Here is a 26,635-nt window from a genome sequence, read left to right as displayed (position 1 = left end):
AGCCCTGACTGTGATTAGTTGAGCCCAAATCCTTGACTTTTTCATTTTTATCTGAAAATTACAAGCACATATTTTCATCTATCTGTAGAAACAACATAGTCAAAACAGTGCTATTTTACCTACACTATTACTTTTCTGTGTCTATACAAACGGGGCTTGGTTCTGTGAATTTTTCAACATATGTATAGAGTCCTGTAAATGGCAACCCACTCCAGTATTCTTTGCTGGGAAATCCCATGGACAGAGGACCCTGGCAAGCTACAGTCCATGGGGTCACAAGAGTTGGACACGACTTAGCAACTAAACCACCATAGAGTCCTGTAACCACCACAGTCAGGAAACCCTGAACTTACTCAGCATTAGACATAAAACCAAGTGTGCCCAAAAAGTCAATTTTACTATATAACCATTCAAACAAAGTTAGCATCTAAAAAAAGAGTTCAGGATACAACAAATGGTTGAAATTTTTTAAGGTTTGTGTTGGCTCTGGAGGGATAAAACATAGCATGTAATAAAAATTTGTAACTAAATAGTAAATAATACCAAAATGTTTTAAAAGTACATACGAAAAACATGCAAGGACTATGAGCTTTCTTGAGAGAGAATTTTAAGGCTAGTCCATTTTTGCACAACATGAACTTCTTAAATCCTCAAAACATGAGGAGATCCTCCTGGAATTTACTGGTTGGAAGTAAGTATTTCCCTTGGCTATTAATAAAATAATTTAAAAATTATATTCACATATTCTATATTCACATAGAATAAAAAAGAAACTTAAGATATCATTAGATTACCTTCAGGCAGGTGTAAATAAAGCTATTTAACCAAAGCTTTCAAATCTCTTCCCAGAGATCTCCAAAGAGATCTACAGAGAATCTACAATGGCCACCAGTAAACATATTCCTGTGTTTTACCACTGGGTTGGGTAAGCTGGGGATGTGAGTCTGTGTATTCAGCTGAAAAAGCTCCTATGTTAAGTTCCTTTATATTCTCTGATCTTATAAAGAAGGCATGGAGAGCTTCCTTTAAAAACTCTCTTATAGAAATTATCTCTGTATTTCATGACATCACTTGGGTCATTACTTCAGCCATTCTTCTTCAAGTTAAAAGAACTCACCCTTTAACTATGTGCTTTGCTCATGAAATATTTTTATCATCATAGCCCTTTCAGTTCACTTGGGTTTCCACACTTTCTTTATATTTTAAAGAACAGTGTCGAAAATAGGTCCTTCATTCTCGTTAATACTCAACTCTAGTCCCAAGGGTTGAGTAGCTCCTAGGCCATGAATGCTCTGTTCTGTGTTTTGTTTTGTTTTTTTAAACAGCCTGAGAAGAAGTTAGATGTTGTATATACAAACCACATACAAATGAACATCAAACACCAGTAGAGAAGTAAGCACACGTTTTCTTAGTTCGTTTTTTAGCTAATGATGAAAGTGCAGGTAAAAATATGACAAAGAAGCAGCCATAAAGACATATAAGTGATGGAAAGAAAAAGAAAACTCCTCTAGGTCATGCCCAGAGGAGTTTCCGTTCTCCCCCATCAGCCCTGGGTGATATACAGGTCCTTTCCTCTACAGCAGCAGAAAAAAATAAAAGGAGTGTTATAACTGACAGTCAAATAATCTTATAGACACCTAAAGAATTAAATGAGCAACACATTCTGACATTTTGCAAGTATAAATTAGGAACAGAAATAACTAGAGGTATAGAAATAGTTGAAGACACTCAATATTAAATTCTAAACTTTAAGTTTGAAACACCCAGAGATTAGGATTTCTCTGTAATTACTAAATCAGCCTTAATTCAAAGAAATGGTCAAGATAGCATGGGCAACACAGGACCTGGGGAAGCCCAGCAGAGACTCATCATCTGTTCATAAGGACAAGATCCAAAACAGAACCAGGACAAATAATCCCATAGTCTTACTATCAAAAGTACCCATATATTCTTTATTATGGAAAGGATCCACACTTCAGTTGTATTTTAATAATATTTTTTGCCATTTGACATATTACTTATTATACAGCTATATTTTATTTCTCAAAAGATTCTTTTGCAACCTTTAGAAAGCCGTTCATAATGTTTCTTTTTATTTGGCTGAACTTGGTAGACACAAGAAGGCGGGATTCCCCTAAATAGTGTTGCTCAGAGTATGTTTAAAAAAGAAAGTATCACGTCTCATCCAACCCCTAGACATCAACCCCTAGACAGGCGTGTTACTGTTTGAATGTGCCACCTGTTACACTTCCAGGAATGAGACTTACTTTGCTAGGAAGGAAAGAAGGTCTGTTCTAGAAGCTATTCACTAAAGCTCTTGCTTTATGTTGAGGGGTGTGTGCATGTGCTCAGTTGCTCAGTTGTGTCTGACTCTTTGCAACCCCATGATCCTCTGTCCATGGAATTTTCCAGGCAAGAATACAAGAATGGGTTGTTATTTCCTACTCCAGGGGATCTTCCCGACCCAGGAATCAAACCCCCTGTCTCTTGTGTCTCCTATATTGACAGGTAGAGGGTTTCATAAAATGTCCATTACCAAATGTGTAAGACAAAACTTGTGTTAGTTTGAGGACTTGCCCCTGTTTTTAAATCTAGAAAAGATAAAGCCTGAAGATTGGGCCATATGGGCCATTTCCACTTTCTCCACAGCCTCCCTGATAATAGGCAATTTGGGTCTGAGGAGGAAACCAAAGATTAATGGATTAAATAAAGCAGAAGCTGTGTGTAACTGCCCAAATGTTAATACAAATTCATTGCTGCTCAATTTGTTATTTAAAGACTGTGCTTTATTTCATTAACTTTGTGGTCTAAGCAAGTTTTTCTATGCAGAGATACCTTCTATTTAGTATAATTAAAACACTACTTTAAAAAACAAACAAAAACCCAAAAAATTCACACTCAGAAAAGGGGAGAAAAACTAGTATTGGGAACAATTATGAAAATGACTAAAAATTTCACTTTTCATCTGCTGCACAGGGGAATTAATATCATGAAAACTTAATTATAATGAAATATTTTGTCAAACAGTATTTGTTCCTATAGTAAGAAATTAATGTCCACTTGCACAACTTTGAGTCTACAGAAACTAAACGCATAAGGTAGAATTAAAGATTTCATTTTCCTCTTTATAATTCTATGGATTTTGCAAATATTTTGGAAAGTTTTCAACATTAAAAAAAAAAGGTCAAAAACGAAAAATTCTTTAACTTAATTTTCCTGCTGAATTAGTATACCATTCATGAAACCTGAGCATAATAACTCAAAGTTACTGCTAACTTCATCAAGATATGGCTAGTTATGTGGTTAAACAATAATTGAAAAAAAAAAAAAATAACTGAAGTGAGGATGATATATACATTTTGAAGAAAGTAAGAATTATATTATGGCCTGTCTATATGATCCCAAACCTGAAGATATTTTAAAATATTTCAGTGACTGGGTTTTTTAATTTTTCATCTGCATTTGTGGTACTGTATAGCTATTTATATTTTGGTAATCACCAAAAAACTTAAATGTCAACATTAGTATACATGTTATCTATTTTCCTACACCAGAATTGCTCAAGCTTGGCACCTATTTACATTTCAGGTCAGACAATTCTTTGTTGCTAGGGCCTGCTCTCTGCATTACGGGATATTCAGCAGCATTTCTGGTAGCTACCAACTAGATAAGAGTTGTAACAACCAAAAATGTCTCCAGACATTGCCAAGAGTCCCCTGGGGGGAGAAATCACCCCTGGTTGAGAATCTCAGCTCCATAGCAAGTTATTACTATCCAAATATTTTGATTATCTTTTTAACCGTTACCTTTTACCATGGCCGAATTAATCATGCCATGGTTCACATTGATCACAATGATTAAAGAAATTACAGATTTACCCTGGCACTCAGGGTTACTATCAGGCTATTAGATGAAGTCTGGGAATAGTAAAGGAAAAAAAAAATTCCTATAATTAGAAAAATAAAAGATTATACAAAAAGGGCAAAGATTTTGGTTGTACACTGGAATCAAATTATATTCATTTGCTGAAGTGGTCTGAATGACTCAAAAACATGCAGCAGCTATTATTCACTCAGCTACAACACAACAGATATTAACACACATTTTGAAAAGGAAAGATGTTACTTCATAGGACAATCCTGTTGATTTTTAAGAAGAGAAGCTGGGGAATCATCAGACAGTCAGGGATGACTTTTTTCCCCTTAAATGTTCCTTAGCATTTTTCTTACTGCTTTTTGGACTTAAACTACATTCACTGGCATCCACAATCAAAATTCTGTTGCAAAACAAATCCTAAAATTAAATGTCTCACTTATATTTCATGTAAGTAAATTATAAGTGATCATAGTTAATAACATAAATAATAAATACCATTTGCATCACCATTTTTCTAGTAATATTTATCACCATTCTTCTAGTAATATTTATCTCATCATTGTGAATGGTGGATGGTCTTTCGTCTCTTCTAAATGTCCCAGTCCTCATGGGACAATTAAATATGACCCAAAAGCAAGATAAAATTTAAGAGTGTTTTTTTTTTTCCAGATATGCAGCCTTGATTTGTACTATTGTCTTCCAATTTCCTTTTTAAATTTTCAAAAATAACATATGAGTCTTAAAACTTATTTAATTTAAAATGCCTCTTTTTTAAAAAAAGAAAACACTGTGGTGGGATGCTGGGATTGCATTCATCCCAGCATGCCCCACCACTGTTCTTTGGACGGCAATCACAGGACCCAGACATCAAGCTGTGGAGGAGATTCTTCCAAGCAACAGCATCTGGCTCTTTGGCAAACTGAACAGGCAGTTGCCCTGGTGGCTTTGGAGTTGCCTCTGGGTCTGTCACAGGGTAAGGCTGCTGATGGAGTGTCTGGATTCTCATCTCCTTTTCGTTTCACCATCTTTCTCATCCATCCTTTTTGGCATCAAGAGACCCATGAACTTCCATAAAGCAAATACTGCCCTCCTTATGTCTAATGAATTTCTACATTAACCCTGTTGCACTTCAGGAAGTATTCCTGTGTATTGCCCACATCCCTTACGAAAGTGTAAAAACAGGCAAGCATTCTGGCAGCAGCAACACAAGCATTCTATTTCACACCCCACCTGCAGAGAGAATCAGAAATTAAATGTTCTATTTTCATTCCTGGATATTTTAGGCCTGCATTTTCACCTTCTTTACTTGCAATAGATCTCTTTGCCAGTTAAATTTAATAAAGTCATATTTATAATATGAATAGCTACCTAATCTTGTGGAAATTTTTTTTTTCCATTCCCAAGAATTCAATCTAAGCTGGCATGGTAGTATAAAGACTATAGGGGCTTAGTTAGAAGAATTTATGGCACTTTAAAATCACAAGTGCAGTCCCTGGAACAAACAAACAACACCTTGAACATAAGAATCCACAGCTCTAGAACAAAAGGGCTTTCATGTCCTCTTAGCTGTACAGGAAATTAAAAAGACCAAATTTGGAAAGCAAAGAATGTATTTTTCGATGTTTTTAGGATATTAAAAAAAAAAACCCTCCAAATACTTTGTATCAAAGGTATTAGTGAATATGGTATCTCTACAGACCACAGACTAAATGCATGGGTGCCATGACCCTCAAATTATACTCAAAAGATAAAATAATTACTGGTGAAGAGATGGCTCAAAGACTCTAGTGGGTCTAGATAGACATAGATCAGTAAGATTGCTTTATAAAAGATAGCTTTTAATTCCTCCCTGTTAAAGTTCACCAGAAAAAAGGAGGCTTTATACACTAGCCACTTCTATGGAGACTTAGTTCCAATCTATCACGTGATCACATTCAATAACTCCATCAGTGACCAATGAAAAAATCCATGGTAGTGTCTGTTTTATGGATGGAGGGCAAATTTAAAAAAAGGGGGAGAAAGTCTTCTTAGGAAAGACTATATTTGAGTGTGAGTTGTTACTTTGGAAATCATAGATTCACAAAGAAATAAGACCCATCAAATTCAAGGACTCACAAGTAGTCAAACCTAAAATGGTCAAAAACAAATAAATATACAATAATTATGTTGAGCCAAGAAAAAAGACTTAAAAGGCAACTGGTATTCATAATCATGTCAAATACTTTTTGTTGCATTCTCTTAAGAATAAGATAAACATGTAACAATGCCACACATATCTGTATCTTTTAGATATTGGCTAAAAGAATATAGAATTAAATCTCAAGGTTATGTTTATTCCTATCTAAAAAAAGCATCTGCTGAAAAGCACATACTCTATCTAAACATAAAATAAAATGTACACTCAATTGCCTTCTGATTTTATGTTTTAGAAACAAATCAAATTTGAACATTAAGAGACATCTACTTTTGTCAGTGAATGCAAACAACTCCTACAGTTTTCCCCTGGAACACTGCTGTGGATGATCAACCTAAGTACTTTACAACCTTGAGCAACTGACAAATCCCTCCATGCTTAATTTTTGTCCCCAATAATCTTCTATACTCTAAAAACCAGAAAAATCAAGATGACTTCTGCCCTCAGATATGTGATGATGAAATTTCCAAAGACAGTTGATAATGTAAACTTTTAGATGAAATGCTTATTATAACTATTTGCTTCTGCTTTAAATAGAAACAAAAAGTAACTTAGTTTCTGGTTCTGATTATATCTGAATCTCTAGATATAACTCCTGAAAACTGCATAATACATAGTAGGCCCTTGAATATGATTGTTGAATGAATGAATAAAGGAATGAATATGAGTTCATGTTACAATCAACTTAAAAAAAAAAAAAAACTTGTGTTATAGAGACTTTTGGGGTTGGTAATTACTCATCTTTAGAGAAATCAGAAATTTCAATGGAAATTTTTGAACATGAAAAATATATTTACCCATCCTTCCATGTGCTGAATAAATTGGTTAATAGACCAAATTGATCCAAATATGCAATTGGATTTAAGACTATATGGTCTAATGCAAAATGTGTTTTCTTTTACTGGAAAGTAGTTGAGTGAGGTTGTATCTATCCAAGGTCAACTACCAGGTCATTTAAAAATATTTCTTAATGATAATGGTATTATTTGGTTTCCCTCCAAGTGTCTTATTATAAACCCCGGCTTCCTTGAGGTGACCTATTCTTTGGTGAATATCTAGTGTCTACAGAATATCTCCTTGTGAGAAAAAACCTTCACCTAGGACTTTGACACTTCTGGTTTTTTGTGGGGTTTTTTTTTTACTGAAACAGTAGGGCAAGGTAAGGATAAATTATTAAAGTCACGATTATATTGATACTCAATTTCTATAAACCATGCTTGTTTCTTCTGTGTTTCTTTGGCCTATTTAGTACATCAAATACAAGAGAACACAACCAAACAGCTTTTCAAAAACTAACTCAGAACATACCATCTATTTTGGTGTGGTCTGTGTGTCTCTTCAGTGGTAACTGCCATACTCAGGAGCTAAGTATTGGATGCAATTATATCTTTTGCTTTTTCCTTGTCCATTGGTTGAATAAGCTGCCAGAAAACTGCCATTTAGGCTAAAAGCTACTATCTGTTGCTGAACTAGCTTAAATTGTATTCAATAAGTGATTATGAATGTCATTACTGAGTTGCTATCCAAAGTCACACACATGCTAAGAAACATACCTCTAGCATTGATAGGTCAAATGACAAGAAACAGATCCACAAAAACAAGTTAGTCTATTGTTACTCTTATGTTGTTGGGCAAGTATGACATCTAAGGTTCAATAAATTCCAAGAAGAGAACCGCTTCTTACTGATCTTGGTAACCTTGTCTCTCCCTTGATATCCAGCTGACACAGGAGGCCTCATCAGGAGCAGAAACCAAGGCTTGTCTAATAAATAGTAACTAGAATACTTCACGGAGAAGGCAATGGCACCCCACTCCAGTACTCTTGCCTGGAAAATCCCATGGATGGAGGAGCCTGGTGGGCTGCAGTCCATGGGGTCGAAAAGAGTCAGACACGACTGAGCGACTTCCCTTTCACTTTTCACTTTCATGCATTGGAGAAGAAAATGGCAACCCACTCCAGTGTTTTTGACTGGAGAATCCCAGGAACGGCAGAGCCTGGTGGGCTGCCATCTATGGGATCGCGTAGAGACGGACACAACTGAAGTGACTTAGCAGCAGCAGAGTACTTCAACTTTTGCACTCTGAAAAAGGCTGTCCAAAGGAACAGGAAAAGCTCTAGATACATTAGATAGAATGAGGTGGGGGAGGAGGAGAGAAAGTTCTTAAACCATGACAAGTAACTGATCAACCTTCCTTCCATCAAAGGAAGCTTACAGGGCTCTTCCACCTCTCCTCGAGGGAGGGAAAGGAAGAGCCTGGGGTTTCCCGGAAAACTCCAGGTACGCTTGTTTTCAGAACTTTGAGAGGCTCCCTAACTCGCGAGCAGAATCACAAAAATGACAAGTCTGCAGGAAGTCTGAAGATGAATAGATGCAAACAGGAGGAAAAGTGGGGTATGATTGATGGAGGGATATAATAAGGCTGGCCCAGGGACACAGAGCTGCAGATGAAAGTGTGCATTTGTGGGAAGAACTTTCCTCTAAGGCTACCTTCCAATGGCAAGGCGTGTGTCCAGTTGTGCCATGGAGGATGGACCCGGTTCCTCCGAATGTGCGTGTGAGTGTCCTGGGGCAGCCTTGAAAGTCTGACTACCAGCTCCTCTCTTACCTCCCAAGCACCTCCCACGAGCTCAGACCCCAGCAGTGTATCTCTCCTTGGCGCTCTGTGTGGCTGGCCAATGCGAGAAGCCTTCCGAATTCCCTGAAGGAGCTCGGCCCCCCTCGCCGCCCCCCCAACTAATCCTTTGGTGAAGGGAAGAGACCTCCTGGTCTGAGTGCGCCTGTTAGCCTGCGGCCGCCCCTTGCCCCACTTTGAGGGAGAGAGTGATACTGATGGAGAGGTGCCACCTCCCCTAATTGCCTGAGCCTCGGGCTGGGAGATGGTGCTGTGGAAGAGACAGGGGCAGAGCGGGTTCCGAGGGCTGTAGGACTCCAAGCTGTAGGTGTCTACCCCTCGCGGGCGCCGAAAACACCCCGTAAAAAAAAAAAAAACAAAAACAAATTGAGATCACCCCTTTCCCAACCTGTAGCCCCTCCCCTGCTCCCCTACTCCAGGGCTTGGCGACTGCCTCGGCCGACCGTGACCTCGGGTCCCCGAGCCCCGGAGTGCCAGGCTCGGCCGTCCGCAGGGTCACGCCTGGCACTAGGCGCGCCCGGCTTTAGAGCCCGGGGTCTCCCTTTCGTGGGCCGGCTCGGCTGCTAGCCGCCCCGGGTTCGAGGTGGCCGGCGCCAGGCCTGAATTGGCCGGGCCTCGCCCGGGAAAGGATGAAGCCCAGAGGTGATTGACTCCTCCTCCCCATTGCCCAACCTGGAGCCGGGGCGTGCTCGAACCTAGGGAAGGTTGGGATCCCCCGCGTTCGATACACACGCACGCGCGATCACACACGCACACACTGAGACGCGCGCGCGCGCACACACACACTCACGCTTTGCTCTCTTGGCCCGAGTTGGAGAGGGGGCGCTTTGGCAAACTTGGTCACTCCGCCGGATGACCATATGCGCCCAGAGCCCCCCACCCCACAAGCTCTCAATTTAAAGATTTTCTTCCCCCACGACTTTTCCGTAAGAGAATCAAAGCAGAATCCAGTCTCCGAGGCAGCCCTGTCTCTTTGGGTAAACTTTTCAAAATGCACCAGTTCGCCCTGGGTCTCCTAACCTTCCAGCCCGCGGGGGTCGCGGCCGCCCTCGCCCAGCTCGGATCGCAGGCTGGAGGGCACCAGGTTTGAGCGCAGACACCCGCGACTGGGGCGCCTCCGACCGGACGGCGCTGCCCGGGACCACGCGACCTCCGGGAAGGGGCGCCTGGCCCTGCGCCGCACTTGCCCAAAACTAGTCCGCCTGATGACAGTGGCCCTGGCGCTTACACGTTACGAAACCCAAATTAAGAAGTGGGTGAATTGGGGAAGGAGGGAGCCAGGGGAGTTTGCACCCTGTATCTCAGGTATGAGCACTTTTCACTGACATTGATGCAACTGCATTAGAGTTAATGGCAGCAGCCTGCTTCTCATTATTAATTGTCTTTGTGTTTGGATAAAGTATGTAATCTTCTTCTCAACCACACCATTAAAATAGGTTGCCTTTTCAATTAAGAACTGTCGTGAGCACAGCAGTCAATTTTCCTAATGAAGATGCATTATATTTTCACATTTTTTTTAATAAAGGAAAATCCCAGGTTTTCATTAGACGCGATTACGGAGAAATACAAGAGAGTTTCTCTAAAATGTAGGCGGCCATGTAGTGCATTAAACGGCAGGCTTTTAAATAAACTGAAATTTCTGCAGATAAAAGGAAAGCATGAGTATCAAATATGTTCAAAACCGCTTCATTCAGATTTCAAAAAGCAAGTACCATGAGTTCATTTTTTTAAATGCATTCAACAGATGTAACAATAAAAACAAGTCAGTGACTGGAAAATATGCCTATAAACTTTGGGTGGATCCCTTCTAGTTTAGGGATAATTTGCAGATCTTAAACTAAAACAGTGATGTTTGTTGAAAATGCACTGAGCACATTTAGACAATGTGCAGTCTTTGAACAAATCCCTTAGCCTGATCATTAAGGGGCAAAAAATGTTTGGGCTGTGCACCTACAATTAGTTTTTGTTTATCTGTTTTCTTCCTTGCTTTCATATTTCTTCTTTAAAAAAAAAAAAGGAGGGGGGAATTGAAAACTAGTAACTCTAGCAGAACTGCTTAAAATTCTATTCCTTTGTGATAAACAACTTTTCAACTATTGCAAAAAAAAAAAATTTAAATCACAAAATTCTAGTGTTGAAGTTTAAAAACTGGTCAGAAATGTTCTTTCCTGGATATGAAAATGAAAACTTTGCATCCGTGAGCAAAAATGAAAGGTGTTTATTATTCATTTTCTAATCTTGGGAATTTGGAAGGCTGTAGTGAAAAGGATCTGTCAAGATCTGTGTTTTCTTTGTTAATAAAAAAAATTTTAAGTTACTACCTTTTGCATATGAAATACTATTTTAGACAAACAATTTCTCTCTTTTTCTCTCCCCATTCAATGTGAATACTCTCATAGGAGCCACATTACAGGATAGTGTTTGAGAAAAATATAAGTCAAATTCTTCTAAATAGAAGAAAAAAGTTCCCTACAAAAGCTAGATTTTTTTTTCTTTGTAAGGCGACATCAGTTGGTTATTTGCAGACATGATCTTTTCCAGGTTTTTAGGTGTTATGTCTTTTAAAAATTGAACTCTTAAAAAAAAAATCAACCAGCTCCTTAAAATGATCTGCAAAGAGTGGGAAATTAGATTTTCGATTAAAACCTTATCCCATCTCGAAGGATTACTTTATATTGATTCTTAAATATGGCTACAATTGATGGACTCTAATTAAAAATCCAAAGGAAAAGTCTGTCGTGCCCATATAAAAGAAGCTTTTCATATACAGGAAATAAAGCTTGTAAAAGGTTACAAATAAAAGATTAGAGATTTATCCAAACTAGTTTAAAGCTTCACTGCGGTTTTCTTTTCTTCTTTTTTTCCTTTCTTACAAAACCATTCTCGGGTCTTTTTTCCCCCAGTTTTAAATGAAGTTTGCAAACAGGCAAGATATTGGACTGTAATGGTTGTTTTATATCAGCTCTGTAAGCTCAAGGCTGCTGCCCGTAGTAGAATTGACTTCAAGGAAACTTCAGGACCAAGAGATGAAAATTATATAAACTGACAGCTACCACCCTTCAACAATCCATCCACATTCCTTTCCACACTCTCCTAACACACACCCAAACCCACACTCACACCCCTCACACTGTCTCTCACAATCACATGCCCTTCCTATCCCCCACCCTAACCTTGCTCTGCACACACCCTTGGTCCCCACACACTCAGGAACAGACGCATAGCTCCTAGCTCACACTCAGCTCATAAATGTCTCACAGCCCCACATCTCCCACTTGTCACACAATCTTAATCCGTTTCATTCCGGAACAACATGGTCCTCTTTTCCTCTTTTTTTTTTTTTTGCATTTGGAATTTGCCTCCGATTCTTTTATCAGGACAGCACAATCCTATCTTTGATGTTGGTTCTTTCCCCCTTACCCTCTTTTCTGAGGCTATAGCAATACAGGGAATAAGCGACCCAAGCTTAATTCATAAGTGATCTGTCACCTATTTCCCCTCCAATTCTGCCTGCATCACTAATATTTAACTCTTGTTAAAAAAATTAATTAAAGTTAATCTTGTCAAAGATTTTAATAGAGACATATTTTAAAACCTAATGAAAAAATGACTTCTTTCTAAATATCATGGCAGTTTTAAGGCTAGATGTGGTTCCCCACTTTCCACTGAATCACTGAAAAGATTGGAAATTAATCTTCATATTTCTGAAGTAAGTGTACAAGAAGTCTAACTGGCTCCTTTCCCCCTGAGAGGCTGTGTTCTCACAGAATATGGGTTTTGTTCTTCATCTTCTTTTTTAATTAGCCTGAAAGAATACTGAGATCTCTCTCCTTTCTCCTCCCACTCCTCCACTCCCCCCCCCCCCCCAATACCACCATACTTAATAAACTTGGAGGAAAGTTTGGAATATTTTAAACTGCCCTGGCATGTGGGGTGGAGAATGTAAGCCCAGCTAGCACCAAACATGCATCTAGATTTTGAAATATGAATATCAGCCATATTTTGGAAACTGCATGCAAGCTCTGACAAATAATTTAATTCCCTGTGTATTGGTTTTCTTAATTTAGCTTCTAAATGCTTACATCTCATATTTATAGCAAGATAATTGTACTCATGGCAATTAAAAACCATCCACTTGTTTATGAAAATTACTTAAAAACATAAAGCATGCTACTATAAATCAGATTCTTAGGGGGGGAAAAAAAAAACTTAAAGACAGAGGACACAGGGAAAAAAAGTTAAACATGAACAGAGACAATAAAATGACTATGTAGTAAGAACATTGGAAGCTCAAGGACTTACAGAAAATCGAGTTAGACTTTTCATCCAAGGAGTCTTTTTCTCCCACCAAGTGTCTAAGGTTTTCTGCACAACAGCCCAGCACCCCCACCCCCGCCCAAAGCTAGTGGCTTTTGTCCTGACCTAGAGTAGGTTTTTGTGGGGACTGTACCTGAGCCGGCTGTCTGCAACTTCCAAATTGACAAGAAGAGACTGGAAGATAAAAAGCATGTTCTTACAGGTGAAGAGCAATTTTGCAACTTTTCCAGGAAGCACCCAGGAGAAACCTTGCTTGCTCCAACTGCTGCAGAGTCTGGGCAGAATTCCTCTAGAAAGAAAAAGAGTCTTTTTTCCCCCTGTCTGCCTCTCTCTGTCTAGTTCTCTTTCTCCTCTCTGTCTCTCTCTCTCTCTCTCTCTCTCTCTCAGATCCAATCTTTTAAGAGCTTCAGCACATTGCTAAGCTAAAGGGAAATTCTCTTTGATAAAGCGGTGTTTCCAGCTTCTGGGTTTTAAAACCTAAATCTATATTCAAATCTGGCTGAAGGTGTGTTCTGGGATTTATGAAAGCCTCTTAAAGGGGTAAATTTACCAAACCGTGACAAAATCATCACAATCTTACTTTAGACATCTGAAGTGGATGAGAATTTTAAAGAGACCCTTGTTTATTTAACACTGTCCATTTCCAACTCGTGGTTTATTGGCCCCGCATTTCTGCGAAGTTATTAGACGAGAGGGCAAAGGAGAAGCGGGAGCTGTCTGCTCCAGGCCGCTGGAAAGGGAAAAGCCCTTCCACGCCCCCGAGGCACCGAAATCCGCCAGAACCCGGGGATTTTCCGGGAGATTCGCTGCCCCCGCCATCAGAGAAGACGTCGGGCCGGAAGGGTTTTTTCCCACGGCTCGGGATCCCACTGCAGATAGATCTCTCAGTCTAAAATTTTTCACTCACTTTGTGGAGATCACAAGCGAGCGTTCTGATATTTCTCCACCCCACCCCGCCCCCGCTGCCCCCAAGGCCTCCCTCCCGGCCCTTTCCCTCCGCCAGAACCACAACGTCCATTTTTCTTTTTCGTTCTTTGATGCTTTAAACCTCATTGTGATCAAACTGGGGGAAACCCTGTTCTTCTCTGGGGGTAGGTAGGAGACTCTGGTTCAGGGGATTGGGGTGGCTTTGCCCTTCCCTCATCGAAAGCAAGGTGACCCTGGTCTAGGGTTCCCAACCTACGCCGCACCCGCCAGACCGCCTGGGGCGTTTTCCCCCACCCTCAATTAAAGGCTCCCGGCAGTGGTCAGGCATTTTAGTACAGTGGGGGCGGGGTGAGAAAAAAGGTCCGTACTCACCCTCCCCCCAGCCCGGGCCCCCTGAGAGTCTCGACTCCTGGGAACGCGACAGTCACTGGGTCTCTTCGGACTGGAGCGCTCGCGGAGGGCCCAGGAGGAGATGGGCAGACCCCGGGCCGCTCGAGGGCTCGTGGGGGACCCTGGGCCCAAAGCTCAAGAGGCACCTGCCAGCCCGGCCGCGGCCGCCGAGTGCCCAGCCCCGGGCCGAGCCCGAGCCGGAGCCCAGCCGGGCTGCCGAGCGCCGGCTGCCTCGTGCGCACTCCCGTAATTCGTTAATTGCTGTAAATCCCAAGGACGTCCACATTTGATTACACATACAGTATAAGAACCGACAACAAAGCGACGAATTAATTACCAACTTCATTAACATAGGTCCCCAAATTAGAAGCAGCGAGCCGTTTCTTTGGGCCCACTTGCCGTGGTGGCGTGGTTGGAGGGGGGAGGGTGTTTAGGAAGAGATTTTATATTTCTTTTCCAGCTTTGGGATTTGTAAGGCAGGACTGTTTTCTGTTCTCCACCCCCACCCCACCCAGCCATTCACATATCCTCAGCCGGTCCACTTGGACCCCCCCACCCCACCCCACCGCGCCCAATCAGTTTGTGCTTTTCTGGGGACTCAGATCTGTTTGCCCCGCTCTCTGTGCCAGGCGGAAAAGTTGGGCTGAGGTTTGCTCTCTCGCGTTCGTTCCCCGGGTCCAGAAACTCTCTACCCTTGGGGCTTCCAGTCGCCGGCTCGGGCCGCGCGGGCTCAGTTTAGGTCCAGGCCCCGCCACGGCTAGCGTTGGAGTGGCGTTTGTTTTAATGCAGAAACTCTTGATTGTTTCCAGCACGGGCCTCCCACGTTTGCTCCCTCCCCGGGTATACTGTCGACCCCACTCTCACACCCTCGAGTCCTGACCTGGCTCTTGCTACCTCCCCAACCGGCCCTGGGGTTAGATTCCGGGATTCGTGTTCTTTGTAGGCTGCCTTGGGCTTCTTAAAACTCTAAAAACCCTGCGGGAAAACCAGGAGCCCGGGTCTTTTGCTTCAGGGGCCGAGAGATGTGTATAGGGACAAAAAGAGTGAGAAAGACACTGAGTTTTTAAAACTAGTTTGTTCTTGGACTTGTGTATCTGCATCTCTCTCTTGCCTACACGCCCACGCCTACCCCCAGGCCTCCTTTCTCTACCCTTCCCGGTCCCCTCGGCGTGGGCTGACTCTGTTGGAGACCACATAGTGGTATTTTTAACCTTCAGTCTCAGTGGCTTTCTGCGTCTGTTCTACACACTTATTGCTAGCCTGGAATGTGATAACCAGCTATCCCCTACCCTCAGTCTCCTCCATCCTTGACTTAAATATTTTTTATCTTCCCATCTTAGGGTGTATGGGTTTCCTTTCTCCCTTTCCTTAAAACAAAAGCAAAAACAAAAAAAGGGGAGGAGTAAGAGGGAGGAAAGGAAGAACAGGAGAAGAAAAAGAGAGGCCTCGCTGTCCATCATTTTAATTATACAATAAGTTCACATGCTCCAGCAGTAATGTATATTTTAGGCAGAGCCCAGTGTCTTTCAAGAACATTCTGGTAATGTCGGAGGCCTGGATTTGTTGCCTGCTCGTCCCCGCGTGCAGCAGCGGCCTGTTTTCCTCCCCCTGTTGTGTGTTTTTATTATTTTCCCTCTGGCTTAGATGTGTCAATCATTCTCTCCCTGCCATTGGTTGGAGAGTTTGCGTCAAAAAGTTGCCAGAGAGGCGCTTTCTCAGCAAATCTCCCTGAGAGCGGAACCGACCTCAGCTCCAACTCAGCCTCCACTGTTATTAAAAATAAAAATCGCTAGAGAAGCCCTCCTCAAGTCTACTTTGTATGTATCGCAGAGGGGCCCACGCGCGTCTCGAACTTGAACGACTTTCCTCGTTTTCTTTTCTTTAGAAAAATATTTTTCGTTGTTTGACTTTTTATGGAACGATGAAGATTACAAGATATCTAACTCAATACTCTTGATTTCTTTTAGGATAGCTGGCTATTTGGAATTTTGAAGGATAATTTGATTTTTTTCCTCTAAACCCCCATGTGGCTGTAAGGTAAGTGTCTGTCTTGTCTGTCTGTCTATGTCCATATCTGTGTGTCCCTCTGTCTACCACCACCCCAGTACCTCTAACAGACCCATTGGTGCACCTTTGAGAACGTGGAGTTTTCTAAAGGCTGATGTATTTTCTTCCCTTTGCAAAATTCTGAGGTGCAGTAACCATCTCTGCGAAAAATTTATTATCTGGGGATAAGGACGAGAGTGGGAGGTAGGGAGGGAGCGCGCTCCTGCGGTCGGTGCTTTAGCAAAACGTCGTGGAAACCCTGCGAATCTGATGTGGGGTGTTTTGGAGGGGTGTTGTTTGTGGTTTTATGTTAACGCCCATTCTGGGCTTCTCCCTGCGATCTTTGCGTTTTGGCCATCAGATGTGTTTGGGGTCATTTGGATTGATCACAAGGACGTTTTAAGAGTCCGAGACAAAAAGACGCAGATGTAGCTAGATGAATGGATGGATGGATGGATGGATGGTTGGATGGACGGATGGTGGTCATGATGATAATTTGGGCGCCTCCCAGGGCCCGCGTGCCCAAAACCCGGCTCGCCCGCGGGTCGGCGGGCACCGGTGGGCGCCCTTAGAGCTCCTGCCTGCCCCATATGAACGTTAGAGGAAACCCGAGAGGATAACCGAGCAGGCAGGGAGCGCCGGCATCTCGTCCGCCCCGCGCTCGCCGCTCACTCTTTTCGGCCCCCTCTCCCCCAGCCAAGAGAAGCTCACTAAGGTTTTCAGCCTCTTCCAGAGGGCCTCCAAATCTCCTTTTTCTTTTTGATCACCATTTTCCACACCTCCGAAGAGGGAAAAAAAAAACACCCGGCAGTGACATAATCCCCCATGGCTGTTGTGTGTTGTGGTCCTAAACCCAGCGAGTGCGCCAGAGTCGTTTTACAACGTGACTGCCGGGGCCGGTTCCGGGCCCGCCCCGCGCAGCCCTCCTCGCGCACCTGGGGCGGGCAGAAGTGGCGGCGAGTGGCCCTGCTCCGCCGGAGGCCGAGCAGAGTCGAGGACTGCAGTCCTTCCGGTGGAAAGGCTGCCCCTCGGTAGTTCTCGGACGGGGCCAGCGGCCTGGCCTAATGCGCGCTCCTCTCCCAGGCTCAGGGACCCCCGGGCGTCGCGGGCCGGGTCGTGCCGGGACAAGGCGGGCGCAAAGGCCCAGCCTCCAATCTCGGTCGGCCCGGGGAGAACCAACAGAAGGCCTCAGCCAGCACCCAGCCTAGGAGACGAGTCGCGCCTCAATTTCCTAAGAAGACTTCGTGTTGAGGCGTTCAAGTGACTCTTGAGATCATAGTCTGGTTTTAGGATACAAGTTTTGAAACCCAAGCCCCCGTCAGAATTCCGCCCGGCGGCTTCTTCCTCCTTTGCAGACCGAAGTGGGGCGTGGGGGCCGAAGGCCGAGCTGCGTTGCCCCTGAAGTGGTGGATTGCTTGGGGAGGTCACTCCTGGAAATTCTCCCTCCATCCCAGAGCTTCGGGGTCAGGGTTTCTCCTGTCCACCTCGGGACTCTTCCCGTCTCCAAAGTTATTAGCAAAAGAGAGGAGGTGAAGAGGAAACTCCTCCCCCGCCAAAGGCAGGTAGACACCCAGACCTGTGCTCTCAGAGCTCACACCAGGGCTTTCTCCTCGCTATAATTAATAGTCAAGGCCAACCCTTTTGGCACGTTTCTTCCTCTCTCCCGTGCGGGTGGCAGCGTCGTTCGAGTCCCTGAGGCCAGAAACTTTCACTCCAGTTCTCCGGAGGGAGGCCCGCGCCGGCTGTTTTCCGCGCTGCCCGCAAATCCCCTTTTCTTTCTCTCTCCTGTTCCTCTTGGTCGTCTTCCGAGCCGCAGGCCGGTCGCCAGTCCGCGTAGTTTTGTTTCCTTTCCATCATGCAGAAAATTAATCAGCCCGGACGAGAAGCAGAGCTGAGCCCGGCGGCCTGTAATTAAGGGACGTGTGCCCTTCGGATTATCTCGTTAGTTTATCAAGAAAACATTTATTATAATTAATTCTCGGACGAGGTAATTATTATTGAGCGAGGACACAGCAACTGGTAGATGGGCTCCTTGGAAGATGAAAAAAAAAAAAACAGGGGGGAGGTGGGAGGGGGAGCGACAGATTGCACGAATTGACCGTTAGATATAAGGCGGTGCGGCCCGGGGCGGGCAGTGGAGCGGGAGGACCTCGGGCGCCGAGGCTGCGGGACTGCGGGGCAGGGACGCCGCCGGACCGAGTCACTCGCGCCTGGAGGTGTGGGCGCCGAGCGGCTGCGGGGACTCGCCGCGCGGCCGCCGCCCGCTCCTTCTATAGGTAGGAGTTCTCCAGGGGCCACCTCCTGAGCAGTTGTTTTGAGGTTTGTATTTTTGAAAAGGGATTTCTTTTTCCCCTTCCCGGCTCTGGTTAGAGAGGAAGGGAGAAAAGCGTCCCGGCAGGGCTTTGAAAGTTAGATGGAAGGGTCCGAGGCCTCTTTGGAGAGCGCGTACCTAGGCGGGCTGTTGAGAACACGTCGTAGTTTTTGTTTTGTTCCTTTTTCTTTTAAAGATGTATCCCGTAGTAAAGTTGAAAACAGTCTTATGCCAAGAATTTTGGTCGTTTCTCGATGGTAGATCAAAGGAGCTCCGAGAAGGATCTCTGTCCTGGTGCTTTCTGTTTGTAACTGCTTTTTATGCTGGAATGTGCTACTTTGATGTATGATATATCAGGCATTTTTAATTGGGTGAGAGCTCTACATGGAGAACTCTTCCATATTCCTCATGTGCAGATCCGATATAATTTTAGTTGTTTTCATCTACAGTAGGTCAGGACTTTCCAACATAGTAAGATTGCATTAAACAAGACAGAATTCCAGCTTAGAGGCTATTAAAACCAATACATGACTGTATTTTAAAGCAATAATATTTTCACAGCCTCCAAATAACCGTGTCTTGAGAAGAAAAGATAAAATGTCTTTTTTCCCCCCCGGTAGGAGCAGCTGAATTAGTTTTACTGGTGAGATAACACAAACTCCTACAAGGGCATTTATAAAATTACATTAAGTTAGAGCTAAGAGTCAGACAGGACTGAGCGACTGAACTGAACTGAAGGATGGAAAAGCATGAGTTTTGTGCTATAAACTTAAATCAGGAAGAAGTTGCAGTAACCAAGTTCCATTTATGGAGTTTTGTGTCTTGATCTCTTAAGCAATGTAAATATGAAAACCCAGAGTCCTTAAAACTCAATAGGAACTCTAAAAGTAAGAGGAACTTCTCCTAATCTTATATCCGCCATTTTGAAGCAATCTCTCAGAATGTCAAAGTCGAAAAGTAGAGATCCATGCAGAAGTACCACCTTTTGGGAAAAGAGAAGTCAAAATTGCAAACAGCCAGCCTATAAACACTCATTTTTGAATCCCTTTGCTTGGGGGAGTGAGACAAAACTCATCTGAATAAAGTAAATAACTTTTCTTTTTCTTCCTTTGCCCTCTCTGAGCTCTTTCTCTTATAGGATTTTAGGAAACTCAAAAGGTAGGGAGAAATTCTATTAGTTTCACAACTTTGGTGTTTGTGTATGTACTTTCTGCAAAACTAGAATGTGCAAAAAGGAGCTAGAGTTAACAGGAAACTCTGCTGTAGCTGCTGAAAGCCCAAATGTCGGAAATTTTGCCTCCTGTGGGATCAGCAGACTCCACACATCAAAATCAACATGGGAGCGGCTTGCACTACAAATGCGCACCCTTTCTACTTGCAAATGTGGGAGCCTGTCATTATCTGATTGGTGGGATTCTAACTTTACTTCAGAGTTTCTTGCAAACCCTGTGCCAAACTTGAAGACTTTCTTTGCACTACCTTTAAATATTTGATAGGTGTCGATTAAAAGTTAAATACTTGTTTGTTTAGTTTGAGTTAGATACATATAATCAAGGTTCTCCAAAACCCTAATAAATCTGTTACTTACCTTGAAATCTAATTACCCAGACTACTAATTAGGTGAAAATGATTACTGGAAATGACTTCAAATGTGGAATAATAGTGGTTGAATAGTTTTCTCAAGTTTGCCATTGAGCAAGTTGGTATTTTAGATGTTAAATGCACTGACATTTTAGGTTCGCAGCAGTGGAAAGTGGTAGAAAGCTAAGATAATTAAAATCTGCCTTGGAAAGGCAACAGTCTGGGGAGAGGTAGATTTCTTGAATTGTTTCTTTGTTTCTCACCAATGGCCTTTGTTATCAGCATTATTTATTTAGCCAAAGAGTTCTTTGTCTCTGCAAATGGCCCCAATCAAGTTTTGTTTGAGACAATTAGCTAGTGCCAGCCAAGGAGTCCTATGCAAATGTAGGGATAGGAATGCAATGTGAGCATTTGGAGGCGTGGGGTTTTGTTGGGGGGGGCGGGGGTGGGTGGGTGGGAGGCAGATTGTAATTGCTTTCTTCGGGTCTTTTTTTTTTTAAGTTTTGGCTGGGGGGTGGGGAAGACAGGTTTATCTGGTCTCTCTTCGTCTTTAGTTCCAGGGCAGCTGGGGGTGGGGGGTGGGGGGTGGGGGTGCCCTGCAAGTCCTTTATAAACCTCTGCCTTGTGTACCTCGGGCTCTTTTTTAAGTCAGTGGTGGAACGTGAAAGAGCTGCATCCTACGAAGCGGTAAACCAGCACCTCTGTTTGTTTGTTTACTTTGCCTTAGTTCCACCACTCCAAACCCACCCACCAAGGACTCTGAATCTGTCCAACCCGGGTGAAGCAAGACCTTCCGGCTGGGTCCCCCGGATTTGGGCCGACTTTGCGCCTCCAAACAACCTTAGCATGATGTCTTATCTTAAGCAACCGCCTTATGCAGTCAATGGGCTGAGTCTGACCACTTCGGGCATGGACTTGCTGCACCCCTCGGTGGGCTACCCGGGTAAGTGAGCTCCGCGGCACTCTTGCCCTCTCCTTCCCCACGGCCGCTTCGCGGGGTTATAACACCCTTTCCTCCGGAGCACCGGGGTAGAGGGTCGCGTCGCCCCCGCCCCAGCTCCAGGAGAGGTCCCCGCTGGGTTTTTCTTCCAAGCAGCAGCTCAAAGCCACAGGGCATTTATTGGTGGAGGAGAGGGCAGGGACTTGGGAAAAAGGTGTACATGGATCTACAACGTTTTCAGAAAATCGTATCTTTTTAATTGGAGTGAATGGGGACACATATTGGACTGGGGCAAAGAAGGCTACTGCCCTTGTCATTTGGGCGAGACGCCCCTGCCCGTACCTCGCAGTCCAGTTCCTCGGAAGTGCCCTCTTGGCGAAGTCGAGGTCCTCATAAATTCTCCCCGCCAAACCTGCGGCATCTCCTCTGACCTCCAGGCCCTTCATCTCTAATCCCTAGAGGTGTGATTTTTCCGGGGTGTGAGTGTTTTCCTTTCCGATCAGATCTGTTTTGTAAAGTCGTGGTAGAAGGAGAAGTATGAAGTGAAATGTGCCCCCATTTTAAAGATGGAGGAACAAAGACCCCATCAATTTGAGCTGCCGGTCCTCGGGGATCCTTTGACTTGGGAGAATGGAGTTTTTGTGTTGAGGTTTAGGGGTTGATTTTGGAGGGTTCTTGTTTTTTGTCTTTTATTTCATTTTTTCCTTTTTGTTTGCTTTCGAAGGAAAGCTCTGATTGGAGCGATCTCCGACGTCAGGGGGAGTGGGGTCTCCCCTGGAAGGGGCCGTGTCTGCCGGAGGAGCCGAGGACGGGGAGGGGGTGGGGAGAACATGGGTAGCGTCCCGGCTGAGCGGATGCAGAGAACTCGGGGAGTGCTGAGATGTGGGGGTGGGGAGAGTCGGACACCCACAGAGACCCCTATGACTGAGAAACTGCTCCCCCACCCTAAAGGGCCCTGGGCTTCTTGTCCCGCAGCCACCCCTCGGAAACAGCGGCGGGAGAGGACGACATTCACCCGAGCGCAGCTAGATGTGCTGGAAGCACTGTTTGCTAAGACCCGATACCCAGACATCTTCATGCGGGAGGAGGTGGCGCTGAAAATCAACTTGCCTGAGTCCAGGGTACAGGTAGGGCAGATGTAGACAGAACCGTCTTTCCTGACCTTGACACCAGCCCACCTCACCCCACCCCCAGTACTGTGTGTGTGGAGGACCCAGGAGAGTTCCAGGTCTCGGAGAGGACCAAAGGAAGGTTTGAAACTAACTGGCTCCATCTGAAGGCAGTGAACTTGTCTCTTCAGGTCCCCTCCTCCTACTCCTTTTTGTCCCTCCTCCCCCACCCAATGCTATAACCAAGGGTCTTCCAGCCTAGGCTGCAAGGTAAGACGGGTGATTTAGCTGTGATGATAAAGCCTAGTCCTAGAACCCTTGGAGTCAAGGAGACTCACATAGTGTTTTAAAACTTCCCTTCCTCCATTGGAAATCCACCCCTCCCCCAACCCCAATTCTCATCTACTTTTAGGGGTAAAAGAAGTTTAGCTCCTGGACAGTTCCAATATTTTTACAATTTAGAAGTAGAGTAAATGGCCTGCTCAAGGTCACATGTCAGTTTGGTGGTAGAAGAAATGACACAATACGAGTGTTTTCTTTGACTTCTTATGGATTGAACAGAATTTGCTAGATCTTAGCCATTCTGCAGATAAAATATCAACATGATATCCCTGTGATAACTACCTTCTCCCCTTTCTCCCCCTTAACTTGACCTTAAGCTGGAGAGGAAAATGAGCCCCCAACTTTCCTGGAATGCAAGTCCCATGTAGATTTCTCTGGGAAGAATTCAAAGTAGGATAGAAGAAATTTTAGCACCTGTGAGGCTTGAACTAAAGTTTTCACTGAAAGAAAATAAATGGCTCTGAATGGCTGGTGGTTTGTGCTCAGCATTATGGCATTATTCTCACAGTTAAGACGCCAATATGGAGAGCTCACTCAAGACAACTAAAAACTTTTGCCCAGAAAATGCCCATAGTTTCCCTGATAAACTTTACCCTGATAGTTTCCCCCTTGCACACCAAACACAGCTCCTTCATTGCAGAACACGAAAAAGGTTAGGAAAGAGAATTTTGAAAATTACACACAGCGGTGACAAGCCAAGGAACACGACACAGAAAACAATCTGTGTGTCGAGTGGCACTACCCTGAAGGAAAAGCCTCAGTCTCAGACTTGAGACTAGAAGAGAAGTTTGGTTTTGAGTTTAAAACAGAGTACATACAATTCACTCCACTTACCATAAGGAAGGTTTTGGCAAATAGTGGCTTTCAGACCTTCCTCAACAGGATCATTTCTCCTGAAAGCTTTCTTTTATGAATCTTTCTAGGAGAGACAAAAAGTAAAGTGATGGAACCAGCCTTCATATTAGCGGTTGCTACCTGGAAGATGGACCATAAAGTGTTTGAATTTAGGCTGTTCTTGTTGGCATGTAACAAAAGAATTGTTTTGTCTCATTTCTCCTATGTTCTCATCCAAAAGACACAAACACGTTCTATTCCATTGTGAGAGTGTTCAAAATGCAGCTAGGTCTACGTTTATGTGCGTATTTGAAGGGAAAGACGAAATAGGAAAGTGAGGGGGAGTGTTTTTAGCTATACGATTTGGGTGATTATCTTAAATGTTACTGTTTTGAGCTAGGAGTAAATCAGGGTCAAGTGCTTTTAGATAGAGCCTCCCTGATTTTCTTATAATTCCAGGAGCATATACGAGTTTTCACTGGCAGGAGCGATTGTCCGCTTAGCTCATCTGTCCACCTAGGACAGATTTATAATCTGGGAGCCACTCTTTTCCTTAAGAAATTACTGAAACCATGTTAAAGAAGTTTCTTTCCCTTTCAAGGTATGGTTTAAGAATCGAAGAGCTAAGTGCCGCCAACAGCAGCAGCAACAGCAGAACGGAGGTCAAAACAAAGTGAGACCTGCCAAAAAGAAGACATCTCCTGCCCGGGAAGTGAGTTCAGAGAGTGGAACAAGTGGCCAATTCACTCCCCCCTCTAGCACCTCAGTCCCAGCCATTTCCAGCAGCAGTGCTCCTGTGTCTATCTGGAGCCCAGCTTCCATCTCCCCACTGTCAGATCCCCTGTCCACCTCCTCTTCCTGCATGCAGAGGTCCTATCCCATGACCTATACTCAGGCTTCAGGTTATAGTCAAGGATATGCTGGCTCAACTTCCTACTTTGGGGGCATGGACTGTGGATCTTATTTGACCCCTATGCATCACCAGCTTCCTGGACCAGGGACCACACTCAGTCCCATGGGTACCAATGCAGTCACCAGCCATCTCAATCAGTCCCCAGCTTCTCTTTCCACCCAGGGATATGGAGCTTCAAGCTTGGGTTTTAACTCAACCACTGATTGCTTGGATTATAAGGACCAAACTGCCTCCTGGAAGCTTAACTTCAATGCTGACTGCTTGGATTATAAAGATCAGACATCTTCATGGAAATTCCAGGTTTTGTGAAGACCTGTAGAACCTCTTTTTGTGGGTGATTTTTAAGTATACTGGGCTGGACATTCCAGTTTTAGCCAGGCATTGGTTAAAAGAGTTAGATGGTATGATGTTCAGACTCATCTTCTGATCAATGTCCTGGGAGGCATAGAAGGAAAATGAAAGGCCTTAGCGGGGCCTACCAACCAGCTACCTGAAATGGACAAACCAATCTACTTAATACTTAAGATCCTGTTATAGTTTTAGATCATTGGTTTTCCTGATTCACAAAGTGATCGAAAGCATTCTAGCCATGTGCAACCAAATACCACCAAAAATAAACAAGAAGAACTAAATTGTGAGGGGAAGGAAGGAAGGACATAGCCTTCTTAAGCAGAGGTGTTCCAATGTTTTAGCCAATCCTTGGTTGAATCTTAGGAATGGACAGTGTCTCAAGCTCACTCACGTTTCAAGACCAACTGGTAGTTGGCACTGAAAAACTTTTCAGGGCTGTGTGAATTGTGCGACTGATTGTCCTAGATGCACTACTTTATTTAAAAAATAATGTTCATAAGGAGTCAATATGTAGTTTAAGAGACAATCAGTGTGTGTCTTATATAAATGGTACATCTGTGGTTTTTAATCTGTGCTAGACTTCAAAACTGTGATCTCCTGTTATTGTATGCAACCTTGAACTCCACCTCTGCAGGGGTTCTTCTGTGATTAAATAGGTTATAATTATAAATAAATTCAGAGCAACTGAGTACTTATCTAAAAAGATTACCTTTGGCTGGAGGTGAGCTGCACTGAAACTTTACAACAAAATGTCTCTGGACAAGGAGAGTAAGAGAAGAGAAACAAAAGGACACTAATTCATCATGTAATTTACTGTTGGTAAACCTAGCAGTAAAGAGACATTGGTCAATTGCTCTGACCCTGATGAATTTATAAGCTGAGATCATCGTTGTTTATGCTTGCAGATGTTAACTGGAAAAGTTATATATGCATAAACCTTTCTTCCTGATTTGGCAGATATGTATAATTATATTAAATTGGTTCTAGCACAACATTGGGTCCCGTTTAATTTTATACCACTATTAGTGAATGAGAAGCCCACATTCAGCCACTCCTCCCCAAAATATGTTTTTCTTGGATCAGAGAGGGAATTAACAAACTTTTTTTAATTGGGGGGGTGCTAAATATGAATGACTAAGATATGAATGATTGGTATGTAAACTTTTTGTGACTTTCATTAATACTGCTCTGAAATTGAATATAGAGAGCCTAACAATCAAAACCCCTCCTTGGTTTTCCCTCCCTGCCAGATACCCTAATGATTTCTTAGGCACCTTACTAGTATGTCTTAACATAGATCAATTTTTTAAGCAAGAAGTGACAAACTGTAGTACCTCAGAGAAAATGTGAATGACAAGAATCCCTTGTTTCTATTCTCTTATTTGATTAAGGGATTTTTTTTTTTAAGTTCCAAAAAAAATCTGAGGTAAACATGAGAGGGAATGTAATCAGAATCTGAAAGCAATTCAGGCAGAAATGATTTCTGAACAAAAGAGTTTCAGAAAAGTTCTAAAACGTATAATTTCAGTACTTGAACATAAGGCACTCTGGTCTTTTTTTTTTTTTTTTTTTAAAGAAAGTGCTAAAGGGGAAAAAAAAAGTCCCTTCTGGCTATACCTGCATTTTGTAAACCAACCATGAGAAAAGACTAATGGGCCAATGATTATGGTGCTCCTCAGATAAAAGCAATATTTAATTTCATTTTACACTCGTTATGCTCTTAAGTTTGACCAAAATGAAGTGACTCTTGACTGTAACTTTTTGAAAATGAACATTAGCAGTTGCAACCATTTTGTTTTCTGGCTAATTTTCCCTGACTGCGCATGCTCTCTGGAGCCCTTACATGATCTTGTCTAATAATTGTTTTTGT

At 43.3% G+C, this 26,635-nt stretch overlaps 1 protein-coding gene across 1 annotated transcript; it reads left to right on the top strand.

Annotated features, from left to right (window-relative positions):
• Window positions 1-16,066: 16,066 nt before the first annotated feature.
• OTX2 (orthodenticle homeobox 2) lies at window positions 16,067-25,968 on the top strand. Its single transcript, XM_019967973.2, has 5 exons — window positions 16,067-16,155; window positions 16,306-16,375; window positions 21,004-21,219; window positions 22,192-22,343; window positions 24,103-25,968. Exons 3-5 carry the CDS (start codon window positions 21,123-21,125, stop codon window positions 24,721-24,723), a joined length of 870 nt encoding a protein of 289 aa, XP_019823532.1. The 5' UTR covers window positions 16,067-16,155; window positions 16,306-16,375; window positions 21,004-21,122; the 3' UTR covers window positions 24,724-25,968.
• The last annotated feature ends 667 nt before the right edge of the window (window positions 25,969-26,635 follow it).

Source organism: Bos indicus, chromosome 10, assembly GCF_029378745.1.
Source record: "Bos indicus isolate NIAB-ARS_2022 breed Sahiwal x Tharparkar chromosome 10, NIAB-ARS_B.indTharparkar_mat_pri_1.0, whole genome shotgun sequence".
Classification (NCBI taxonomy): Eukaryota; Metazoa; Chordata; class Mammalia; order Artiodactyla; family Bovidae; genus Bos; species Bos indicus.
The sequence above is the reverse complement of the archived record's forward strand: the minus strand, read 5'-3'. Positions and strand labels throughout refer to the sequence as shown.